The sequence below is a fragment of the Stigmatopora argus genome, chromosome 1 (genome assembly GCF_051989625.1).
Source record: "Stigmatopora argus isolate UIUO_Sarg chromosome 1, RoL_Sarg_1.0, whole genome shotgun sequence".
In the NCBI taxonomy this organism is placed as follows: domain Eukaryota; kingdom Metazoa; phylum Chordata; class Actinopteri; order Syngnathiformes; family Syngnathidae; genus Stigmatopora; species Stigmatopora argus.
The window spans coordinates 31,060,389-31,072,562 of NC_135387.1; the positions used below are offsets into that span (position 1 = coordinate 31,060,389).

General features: G+C 37.2%; 1 protein-coding gene across 4 annotated transcripts; it reads left to right on the forward strand.

Moving 5' to 3' along the window:
- Positions 1-591: 591 nt before the first annotated feature.
- wdr13 (WD repeat domain 13) lies at positions 592-11,075 on the forward strand. Of its 4 annotated transcripts, none has more exons than XM_077616934.1 (10): positions 592-651; positions 1,534-1,588; positions 3,170-3,401; positions 4,292-4,404; positions 4,536-4,666; positions 6,629-6,936; positions 8,304-8,484; positions 10,201-10,342; positions 10,416-10,534; positions 10,599-11,075. In XM_077616934.1, the coding sequence occupies exons 2-10, from the start codon at positions 1,548-1,550 to the stop codon at positions 10,781-10,783; spliced, it is 1,452 nt and encodes a 483-aa protein (XP_077473060.1). In that variant the 5' UTR covers positions 592-651; positions 1,534-1,547; the 3' UTR covers positions 10,784-11,075. The 4 variants fall into 4 exon arrangements, with proteins under 4 accessions (XP_077473060.1, XP_077473067.1, XP_077473046.1 ...); XM_077616941.1 differs by having other exon boundaries at positions 593-651; positions 3,204-3,401; XM_077616920.1 differs by lacking the exon at positions 592-651 and adding an exon at positions 719-768.
- Positions 11,076-12,174: the final 1,099 nt, after the last annotated feature.

Genomic DNA, 12,174 nt, shown 5'->3' on the forward strand with positions numbered 1-12,174 from the left:
TTCAAACTATGTCAGATATATTAACGTTATAAAGTCGTTGTTATCAAAGTTTTATTAGCAGGAATTCAATAATCCCCAGCAAATTATTAAAAAATCTATTTTTTTCAGCGATCTAACGTCATCAAAGTTGATGTCCGCAGCTTTCAGTTCGACTGATGTTAAAATAATGCTGTTTTTTTTAACCTTTTTTAAATTTTTGACGGCTTACTTTAACGCAAAAGTCCATTGCTCACAGAGACATGACGTCATCATCGTTTTGTCATATTTTTGGGTCTGTATCTTTGTATAAAATATGGTTTTGTCATTAATATTGTATAGTATTATATTAGTAGTAGTAGTTTGTATATAGTATAGTAATAGAACATTTTTTGGTCAGTATCTTCGTGTAAAATGTTGTTTTTTGTCTTTAACATGTATTATAAACGTTTATTTATGACACATGGTATCTATACAATTTAATATTTTGATAGCTTTCACTGTTAAAAGAATAAAAAGGCCACCTTTTGTTCTATTTCGTCTCATTATATGTAATAAGAAAATAAACCTAGTTTTTGTTGTATTTTGACGTGACTATGGGGCGTGTTACGGCTTCCGGTCTCGGATCACGTGACTTTCCCGGAAGTGCAACGATGGAGCAAAGCTAAAAAAAAGGTACTACGTGCTTCTTTTCTAACATTTATTCTTCGTGTTCGTCCTCGTACAACGTCGAAATGGGACGAAAAGAGTCCCTACAAATGTCTTCAAATGACGAATAAGTGACTTAAATGAGTGCGTGTCGTTCTGTGTTTCGTCTGCTATTTGCGGAGAAGCTAATAAGCTAACAAACGACGCTAACAAACCAAAACAGGAGCTCGCCGTATGTTTTTGAGTTAACATATTTGGAATAACGTATTCTTAGTAAACGTTGTTCTTGGTCGTGACGCAGTTATTTTGGTTATCCGCCATTTTGGGTCTTATTGCATCTTTTGAACGACACTAAAGCTGCAAATGAAGCAGTTTACTTGACAGGAAATACAAATTAATACTAGAAATTGAAATATTCACATTAATTTAGCATTTCCAGACATAGAGAAATATATTTATTACTACAAATTAAATATTTCTGAGTGAGTTAATATTGCAGACCTACTTTTTATTATATTAAGAGACTTGAAGTACGTACATAGCAACTTTAATTAAAAATGTGGGATTAAATCCTCTTGTATGGCTGTAATTTTGGATAATTTTATTCAAATTGAAGGCGAAAAAAATGTGGGTGTGCTATTTTTACCCTCATTAATACTAGCTATGTCCCCAATTAACAAAATTGGATTGATTGATCGGAAATTGGACCCGATTGGATCATTTTCAGAGGATTCAGAAGAGACAATAACATAGCTAGGAGCCTTTAAATGTGCTAAATTAGCCTAGCATGAATGTTTTTGGAATATGGGAGGAAACCGGAGTACCCGGAGAAAACCCACGCAAGCCTAGGGCAGAATTTGCAAACTGGGGGATTTGAATTTGATTAAAAAATGTGTTTTTTTTGTGCAGGTCCTGCGTGTCTCATGGCAGCCGTTTGGCAGCAGGTGTTGGCAGTGGACGCCAGGTAAGAGTGCCAATTTTTTGCCCAAAATGGAAGACAGCGTTTCCCGAATAGCTTGCGGGTGACGCGACGTCAAAAAAAAGTCACGTAGACACTTAAATCTCCTTTTTTGATGGATTTCTTTCTCCTAACATGAGTTAAATTGTGTAATATTTAGTTAAAAGTAGTTTTGTGTTGATACAGACCTCAAAGCCAAAAACCCTCCGCTTGACGCCATTTCCAAATTAACTTTTATCTTCAAATATTAATGAAATTCAAGAAAAAAATCAAGCTTTCTATATCGATAGCGATATTATTATATAAACGGATCTTTTTCTGTCATTTCCAAATTAGCAACGAAACAATTTATCTTCAAATATTAATGAAATTCAAGAAAAAATCAAGCTTTCTATATCTATATTATTATATAAATGGATTTTTTTCTGTTTGTGTGTGTGTGTGTCAAAGGACCCTCAATAAGTGTCGAAAATTGATCATCGAAAAAATCGTATTTAAAAAAAAAGGTCAGATGTAGTAGCCATGCTTTGACACGCGATGGCGGTGTTTCCCCGGTCAAGATACCTGTACATAAATATATACACGTTTGCTGTGCTATGTATGTAACTCACATGTTTCTTTTTTTAATCTAACCCATTTTTCAAAAGATACTTTTTTTATAGCGCAACAACTGTCTTCTAAATTTATATATAAATTTACGTTTGGCCTCTTAACAGCAAATAAAATCGATAAAATATAATATAAATAAAATATTTAATAAAAAAAAAAAATAATGTACCTCATTTATATATAAATTTGTATATAATTTGCAAGATCAGCGGCCTAACAGCAAATAAAATCGATAAAATATAATATAAATAAAATATTTAATAAAAAAAAATGTACCTTATATATATATATATAAATTTGTATATAAAATTTATAGATATATTTACATTTGCAAGATCAGCGGCCTCTTAACAGCAAATAAAATCAATAAAATATAATATAAATAAAATATTTAATAAAAATAAACATTAAAAAAAATATGTACCACATTTATATATAAATTTGTATATAAAATAAAATTGATAAAATATATAATTAAAATAATATATATATATGTACCACATTTATATATAAATTTGTATATAAAATAAAATCGCTAAAATATATAATTAAAATTTAAAAAATACAAATATATGTACCACATTTATATATAAATTTGTATATAAAATAAAATCGATAAAATATATAATTAAAATGTACCACATTTATATATAAATTTGTATATAAAATTGATGAAATATATAATTAAAATTAAAAAATAAATATATATGTACCACATTTATATAAAAAAAATATTTAAAATGTATAGATATATTTACATTTGCAAGATCAGCGGCCTCTTAGCAAGTAAAATCGATAAAATATTTAGAAAAAAAATAATAATAATAACCCCTAACCCCAATAATCAAAATTCAACCATTTTAAGGGTGTGGCTTATACGCGAAGGCGGCTAATTATGCGAGAAAATGCGGTGGTTTGTTTTTGTTTGAATTGTGCTTTTTATTTTTTATTTTTTTTTGACCAAACGTTTGACGACAGGTACAATGCTTACCGCACGCCCACCTTCCCGCAGTTCCGAACGCAGTACATCCGTCGGCGCAGTCAGCTGCTGCGAGAGAACGCCAAGTGCGGCTACGAGGCGGCCGCCCGCCGCCACTACCTGAGGCTGCGTGGACAGCTGCTGGCCCTCCGCTACGGACCGCTGTCCGAGCAGAGCAGCTTCCGGGCCAGCAGCGTGCGCAGCTCCCGCACCACCCTGGACCGCATGGAGGTCAGAGGCCGCTTAGACGCTCTTTGAGAGCGCCATCTGCTGTTTCGGAGGAAAACTGTTTGCGTTCTTTAACAAAACACACTTTCTTTCTCTTTTGAACGACGTTTCTTAAGCAAAACACACTTTTTTTTGTCTTTGAAACACACTTTCTTTTGAAAGGTATGTTTCTTCTAACAAAACACTTTTTTTGCGACACAAATGGGTCTTTCAAAACTGAAAAAAATGTCTTTTGCAACAGAAAAGGGTCTTCCGAAACATCAAAAATCAAATCTGTCTCTCAGACAGAAAAGAGACAAAAGAGACCAAAAAGCCTATCTTTGAAATTTTCTGTGGAATTGAGTCGTTTCAGAGCGCCATCTGCTGTTTCGGAGGGGAACTGTTGGTGTTCTTTAACAAAACACACTTTTTTTGGACACAAATGGGTCTTTCAAAACAGAAAAAGTGTCTTTTTCAACAGAAATGGTCTTCCAAAACAAAACACTTTTTTTGTCATTTTGAAACACTTTTTTTTCTCTATTGAAAGACACATTTGTCCTGCAAAACAGTTTTTTTTTTCTTTTCTGGAAGACTTTTTCCTCTTCAAAACACTTATTTTCTCTTTTGAAAAACATGTATTTTCCTTTTTTTGTCTTTTAAAAGAAACTTATTTTGCAAAACACACATTTTTCTCTTTTGAAAGACCCATTCCTTGTACAAAACACACTATATTTTTGAAACGATTCTAACTTTAGGTTAGCCGACTTTTTGGGGCATTTTAACACTTTGTTCACTCATTGGCTGCCATTCACCGTTTTGACCACCAGAGGGAGACAGACCAAATGTGACTGCAGATTAAGAATTGACGTTGATTTCGGTGAACAGTTGTGACTTTGAACTCTGGCCGTCCCCAGCAGGACTTTGAGGAGGACCCTCGCGCCCAGGGGGCCCGCGGGCACCGGCGTTCCGTCAGCCGAGGCTCCTACCAACTTCAGGCGCAGATCAACCGAGCCGTCTACGACGAAAGGTACTCCCGTCCACCATTTTGATGGTGCAGCTTATACGCCAATGTGGCTAATATGCCTGTAATTACTTTAGTTATTTCCACCCTCAAAAAAAATGCCGTACGTACCTGTAAAACTGAACATAACCCCGCAGACCCCCGGGAAGTTTGGTGCCCACCTCGGTGGCGGAAGCCAGTCGGGCCATGGCCGGCGACACCAGTTTGAGCGAGAATTACGCCTTTGCCGGAATGTATCACATATTTGACCAGCATGTGGATTACGCGGGTAAGTGACTTTTTTTTTTTTGTCTTTGCCGGTCAAAAGGGGATTGGGCGTCAGTTTACTGCCAAATGGACAGGAAGTGACCCGGTAATGCCCAAAAATGGACGGAAGGTGACGTAAACATGGCCAAAAATGAATGTCGTGACCTCAAATTAGCAGGATGTCACCCAGAAATGATCCCAAATCAATAGGAAGTTGTGCCCTGGGATCGACAGGAAGTGGCCTTAGCGTAGCCAGAGATCGACAGGAAGTGGCCTAAGCGTAGCCAAAAATCGACATGTTGTCACCCAGAAAGTACCCAAAATGAACGCTAAGGGACCTGGAATCGAAACGAAAGCAACTGGAAGTGACCCAAAATCAACAGGAAGTGCCCTGGAAATGCCCAAAGTCAACAATTAACCGGACTTGACCTGGAAATGTTGCCAAAGTAAACAGGAAGTGAAGAGAAGTGCCCCCTAAATGGACAGGAAATGACCTGGGAACCCCCAAAAAATGACAGGAAGTCACCCAGAAAAAAATCAAGAGGAAAATAAAAAGATGAAAACAAGGAGTAACCGGAAGTGCCCAAAAAATCAACAGGAAATGACTCAAGAATAGCCCAAGTATAGACAGGAAGTAACCCAGAAATCATGATGTATAGACCCAGAAAGTACCCAAAATGAACACTAAGGGACCTGGAATCGAACCGATAGCAACTGGAAGTGACTCAACTGGACAGGAAATGACCCAGAATCAACAGGAAGTGCCCTGAAAATGCCCAAAGTCAACAACTAAACAGACTTGACCTGGAAATGTTGTAAAAGTAAACAGGAAGTGAAGAGAAGTGCCCCTAAATGAACAGGAAACGACCTGAGAAACCCCAAAAAATGACAGGAAGTCACCCAGAAAAAAATCAAGAGGAAAATAAAAAGATGAAAACAGGAAGTTACCCGGAAATGCCCCCAAATCATGATGTAATGACCCAGAATTAGAAGGGCGTCACCTGGAAGATAACAAAAACAGGAAGTTACCAGAAGTGCCCAAAAAAATCAACAGGATATGACTCAACAATAGCCCAAAAATCGACAGGAAGTCACCCAGAAAAAAATATCAAGATTTATTGATCCAAAATCAAGAGGAAAACAGGAAGTAACCGGAAGTGCCCAAAAAATAAACAGGAAATGACTCAACAAAAGCCCAAAAATCGACAGGAAGTCACCTGGAAAAAAAAATCAAGATGTAGTGATCCAAAATCAAGAGGAAAATAAAAAGATGAAAGCAGGAAGTAAATGGAAGAGCCCAAAAATCTACAGGAAACGACTCAATAGTAGCCCAAAAATCGATAGGAAGTCACCCGGGAATGCCCCCAAATCGACAAAGTTAAGAGATCGCCACCATACCCGAAACAAAAACAGGAAGTGCCCAAAATATCAACAGGAAATGACCCAAGAACAGCCCAAAAATTGACAGGAAGTCACCTGGGAATGCCCCAAAATCGACAAAGTTAAGAGATCGCCACCATACCCGAAACAAAAACAGGAAGTGCCCAAAAATCAACAGGAAATGACCCAAGAACAGCCCAAAAATTGACAGGAAGTCACCCGGGAATTCCCCAAAATCGACAAAGTTAAGAGGTCGTCACCACACCAAAACATAAACAGGAAGTGCCCAAAAATCAATAGGAGATGACTCAAGAATAGCCCCAAAAATCCACAGGAAATGACTTAAGAATAGTCCAATAATCAACAGGAAGTCACCCGAGAATGCCCAAAAAAGTTCAGAGGTCGTCACCATACCAAAACATAAACAGGAAGTGCCCAAAAATCCACAGGAAGTGACCCGAATTTGGCCAAAATGAACGTCCGGCATACCTGGAAAGGACGGATCCCGTTTCAGTGCCTCTGGCAGCTATAGACGTCCAATCAATTTTGAGCGAGGGTCCGCCATCCACGGCGTCCCAATAACGGTCTTTTTTTTCCCCGTCAGTCCGTCGCTTGCAGTTCGCCAACGACGACAAGCACCTCCTGGCCTGCTGCTCGCTGGACGCCACCCTGTCCATCATGAGCCTGTCTCCGCCCCCGGCCGGCGTCAAGGTGGTCCTGAAGGGCCACGGGGGTCCCGTCAGCGACTTTGCCTGGTCCCTCAGCAACGACGTGATCGTGTCGGCCTCGCTGGACGGGACGCTGCGCATCTGGAACACGGAGGACGGACGTTGCATCCGCGAGGTCCGCGACCCGGAGTCCAGCGAGCTGCTCTGCTGCACCTTCCAGCCCATGAACAACAACCTCACCGTGGTCAGTCGCCGCCGCCGCCGTCCAATCGGATTTCCGATAAGAATCGGGCAAAAAAAAAAGCTCGCCGTTCAAGCGCCGTCGTCACCATTTGTTTTGAGAGGGTTGCTTTTGATTAAAGAGCCATATATGGCTCTCAAGCTGTCCTGATATAAGTAGGCTTCTTGTTAGTGTCAGCGCGAGGATTTTTATTTTTTTTATATTTATTTATTTTGATTTTTTTTTATTATTATTTTGATTTTTTTTTATTTTAATTTTAATTATTTTAATGTTTTGAATTTTAATTATGTTTATTTCTTTAATTTTAATTATTTTAATTTTTTAAATTTTAAATTATTTTTATATTTAAATTTTTAATTATTTTATTTTTATTATTTTTATTTTTTAATGTTAATAATGTTTTGATTTATTTATTTATCTTTATTGTATTTTTTTTTTTATTTAAATTTTTGTAATTTTATTTTTTTAATTTTAATTTTTGTAATATTTTTTTTAATTTAAATTATTTTAATTTTAATTTTTTAAATTTTTATTTATTTATTTATTTATTTTTAATGTTTTATTATTATTTTATTTTATTTATTTATTTTCATCTTTTTAATATAGCTAAAAACTTCTTTCTAAAATTGCATTTTAGTTTAGCGGTATATTTAGCTCTTTTTTTTAATTGAAATGTGGCTTAGAGAAATTTGTTAAGACAATGACATCAGCATTTTATAGCATTTAAGCTAGCGGACTTTTGCGATGTCAATTAGCTTAATTTTGACGACTCAATTTGTTTTGTGGCAAGTCTTTGTTTGTCAATATGGCTGTCGATTTAATTTAAAGGTTTATTTGTCAACTTTTTGAATGATTTGTTAAAAGAATTGAGAAAAAAAATGCATTTTATAGCATTTAAACTAGCGGACTTTTGCTATATTAGCTTGAACAATAGCATTTATCACATCAATTCAATCCCCAATTGTTTTGTGGCAAGTCTTTGATTATCAAAATGGCTGTCGATTTAGTTAAGAGGTTTATTTGTCAACTTTTTTGACTGATGTGTTAAAATAATATACACAAAAATCACATTTTTTAGCAGTTAAGCTAGCGGACTTTTGCTATATTAGCTTCATTTTAAGTCTTTTCTGGTACTAGGCCAAAGACTTATCCATAAACAATTCCTATTTTCAAATATTATTCTTTGAGAGCCATATTTAAAAGCCAAAAATACATGAAAACATGTCTTTTTAGTCATTTCACCACTTTTAAAGTACAAAAAGTCTCTGGAAAAATGAGTAAAAAGGCGCTAGAGGTCCCAGTCTAATATTTTTTTATTTTTCTTTGATGTGTTGGTAATGACTTTTGTTGTTTTGGGTGTCGTTGAACAGGTGGGCAACAGTAAGCACCACGTGCACGTGGTCAACATCTCCACGGGCAAAAAGGCCAAGGGCGGCTCCAGCAAGCTGACCGGTCGCGTCTTGTCGCTCTCCTTCGACTCCCCCGGAAGGATTCTGTGGGCGGGTGACGACAGGGGCAGCATCTTCTCTTTCCTCTTCGACATGGCCACAGGTAGAATCCCGGCCGGGGTTACCACGTCGACGACTTAGTACGGGGGTTGTCTGGAAATTCATACAGTGCTACCTCTACTTACCAAATGCATTTGTTCCAAAAGGGCTTTTGAAACTTGCTTTTGACATGGAAACATTGGCATTCCTTCCATGGTCTTCAATATGCTACCAGCGTTTTTGTTTTTTTTCTTCGTATGAGACTAAATGTTCCCTTTTTGTAAGCCGAGTATTTCGTAAGTAGAGGTAGGGTCAGCATATTTCGTAAGTGGGGGTAGGCTATGCATATTTTGTAAGTAGAAGTAGTGTTAGCATATTTTGTAAGTAGAGGTAGTGTTAGCATATTTTGTAAGTGGGGGTAGGTTAGGCTTATTTCGTAAGAAGAGGTGGGCGTGCATATTTTGTAAGTAGAGGTGGGATGGGATAAGGTAGGCATATTTGGTAAGTAGAGGTAGGGTTAGAATATTTCGTAAGTAGAGGTAAGGTTAGCATATTTTGTAAGTAGAGGTAGGGTTAGCATATTTTGTAAGTGGGGAAGGGTAGGCATATCTCGTAAGTGAAAGTGGATATGTTATGCATATTTTGTAATTAGTGGTAGGTTAGGTACATGTTGTAAGTAGAGGTGGGGTATGCATATTTCGTAAGTAGAGGTAGGGTTAGCATATTTTATAAGTGGGGGTATGGTATGCAATTTTTTTAATATATATAAAATATTTGTAAGTAAAGGTAGGGTTAGCATATTTCGTAAGTAGAGGGAGGGTTAGCATATTTTGTAAGTGGGGGTAGGGTAGGCGTATTTCGTAAGTAGAAGTGGGTATGTATGCGTATTTTGTGAGTAGAGGTAGGTTAGGTATATGTCGTAAGTAGAGGTGGGGTATGCATATTTTGTATGTAGAGGTAGGGTTAGCATATTTTGTAAGTGGGGGTATGGTATGCAAATGTTTTAAGATATATAAAATATTTGTAACTAGAGGTAGGTTAGGTATGCATATTCCGTAAATTGAGGTAGGTTATGTATATTTTGTAAGTAGAGGTGAGGTATGCATATTTTGTAAGTAGAAATCGGTATGTATATTTTGTAAGTAGAGGTAGTGTTAGCATATTTTGTAAGTGGGGGTAGGGTAGGCATATTTTGTAAGTAGAGGGCATATGTCGTAAATAGAGGTAGGTTATGCATATTTCGTAAGTAGAGGGGTAGGCATATTTTGTAAGTAGAGGTAGTGTTAGCATATTTCGTAAGTGGGGGTAGGGTAGGCATATTTCGTAGGAAGTGGGCATATTTTAGTTATGCATTTTAGTATGCATAAGTAGAGGTGGGGTATGCAAATTAAGTAGAGGGGTAGGCATATTTTGTAAGTAGAGGTAGGCTTAGCATATTTCGTAAATTGAGGTGGGGTATGCATATTTCGTAAGTAGAGGGCATGTATATTTTGTAAGTAGAGGTGGGGTAGGCACATTTCTTAAGTAGAGGAAGGAAAGGCGTATTTTGTAAGTAGAGGTAGGTTTAGCATATTTCGTAAGTGGGGGTGGGGTATGCAAATTTCTTAAGTAGAGGTAGGTTAGGCGTATTTTGTAAATAGAGGCATCGCCGTCTATAATCGATTTTTGTAACCTGAGTATTTTGTCAGTAGAGGTAGGGTCAGCATTTTTCTTAAGTAGAGGTAGGTTAGGCATATTTTGTAAGTAGAGGCATTGTGATTTTTGTTGTCGGTGTGCGCAGGCAAGCTAACCAAAGCCAAGCGTCTGGTGGTGAGCGAAGGCAGCTCCATCTGCAGCATCTCGGCCCGTTCCTGGATCAGCCGGGAGGCGCGAGACCCCTCCCTGCTGGTCAACGCTTGCATCAACAAGCTGCTCCTCTACAGGTACCTTCGTCTGCCGACGCCGGATGCCAAGCTCCGCCTAGCTGAAGTCACGCTTTGACCTTTGACCTGGCAGGGTGGTGGACAACGAAGGCGGTCTCCAGCTGAAGAAGAGCTTCCCCATCCAGCACAACTCGCAACCCATTCACAGCATCTTCTGCCCGCTCATGTCCTTCAGGCAGGGGGCCTGCGTGGGTAAGTTGGACGCCGGAATGACGGCGTGTCGGGCCGCCGATGACGGGCGACGTCGTCTCCGCAGTGACGGGAAGCGAGGACGCCTGCGTGTACTTCCTGGACGTGGAAAGGAACAGCAAGGCCATCGTCAACAAGCTGCAAGGCCACGGCGGACCCGTCCTGGACGTCAGCTTCAACTGCGACGAGAGCCTGCTGGCCTCCGCCGATGCCACCGGCATGCTCATCATCTGGAGGCGGGAGCAGAAGTGACGGCACAAAATGGCGGAGGAGAGGCGGAAAGATGGCAGGTGATCCAGGGGGCGCCGTTTATTTTCGTTTTTATTTCCAGAGAAAACAAGGAATGTTTAAGCCCTTGATGCCTGAATGTACATTGATAAAACAGTCATTTAAAAAAATGTATATATAAATATATGTATATGTGTGTAGAAAGAAAATTTTAGTGAAAAATACCGACTAAAAATGGGAATATTATAGATTAAAAAACAAGGATTTAGAGAACATATAAATAGTCATAAAATAAAAATGTATTACCATACTAAAATTCTCCTTTATGTTTTTTGGGGAAGCCCCGCCTCCTCCAAATTATTTAATTTTTAAAAAGTATATTTTTCATTTCTTGTATGTTTTTTTTTATGATTTTATTTTTTGGCATTTTCTGAATTTTGGCTGAACATAAAATAAAATTAAAATTTATTACCATAGTAAATTTCTCCTTTATGTTTTTTTTGGGGAAGCCCGCCTCTTCCAAATTATTAAATTTAAAAAAAAATGTTTCATTTCTCGTCTGTTTTTTTATGCTTGAAATTTTTCGGATTTTCCGATTTTTAGCTGAACATATTAATAGTCATAAAATTAAAATTTATTATCATAGTAAATTCCTTCTTTGTTTTTTGGGAAGCCCCGCCTCCTCTAAATTATTTATATTTTAAAAAGTATATTTCTCATTTCTCATGGTTTTTTTATGATTTTAATTTTTCAGATTTTCCCATTTTTAGCTGAACATATAAATAGTCATAAAATTTAAATTTATTACCATTGTAAATTCCTTTGTTTTTTGGGAAGCCCCGCCTCCTCCAAATTATTAAATTTTAAAAAATATATATTTTTCATTTCTCGTAGTTTTTTTTATGATTTAAATTTTTCAGATTTTTGGCTGAACCTAAAATAGTCATAAAAATAAAATTCATTACCATATTAAATTCCTCCTTTATGTTTTTTGGGAAGCCCCGCCTCCAAGTTTTTTTATGTTTAAAAAGTGTATTTTTCATTTCTCGCATGTTTTTTAATGATTTTAATTTTTCGAATTTCCGATTTTTAGCTGTTTTTTTTTTCATTTAATTTCTATATCTGTTATTTTTGGCATTAAAATGGTTCCCATGTACTATACTCCAATAATTAATATTCGTGAAACGGCAATTCGGGCATCAAGGGGTTAAACCTTTGTTTCCCTAAAAAAAAAAAAAAAAAAAAATGTTAAGGGAAAAAAAAGCCTTTATTGGACAAGTAAAATTTCCCTCCAAATTAATTAGATCAAAAACCATGACATCAGTACTTCTCATTCTTCTTCTTGAGGCAAATAGTTTGGCGCTGAACTCTGCTGCCACCTATTGGTTGATTGTAAATAGCGCCATCAATTCTGC

Bases quoted from the DNA above. Each gene is read 5' to 3' on its own strand.
- wdr13 (XM_077616920.1), top strand. The intron at 3,402-4,291 runs GTCAGAGGCCGC...GGCCGTCCCCAG, and splicing joins CCACCCTGGACCGCATGGAG to CAGGACTTTGAGGAGGACCC. The intron at 6,937-8,303 runs GTCAGTCGCCGC...GTCGTTGAACAG, and splicing joins TGAACAACAACCTCACCGTG to GTGGGCAACAGTAAGCACCA.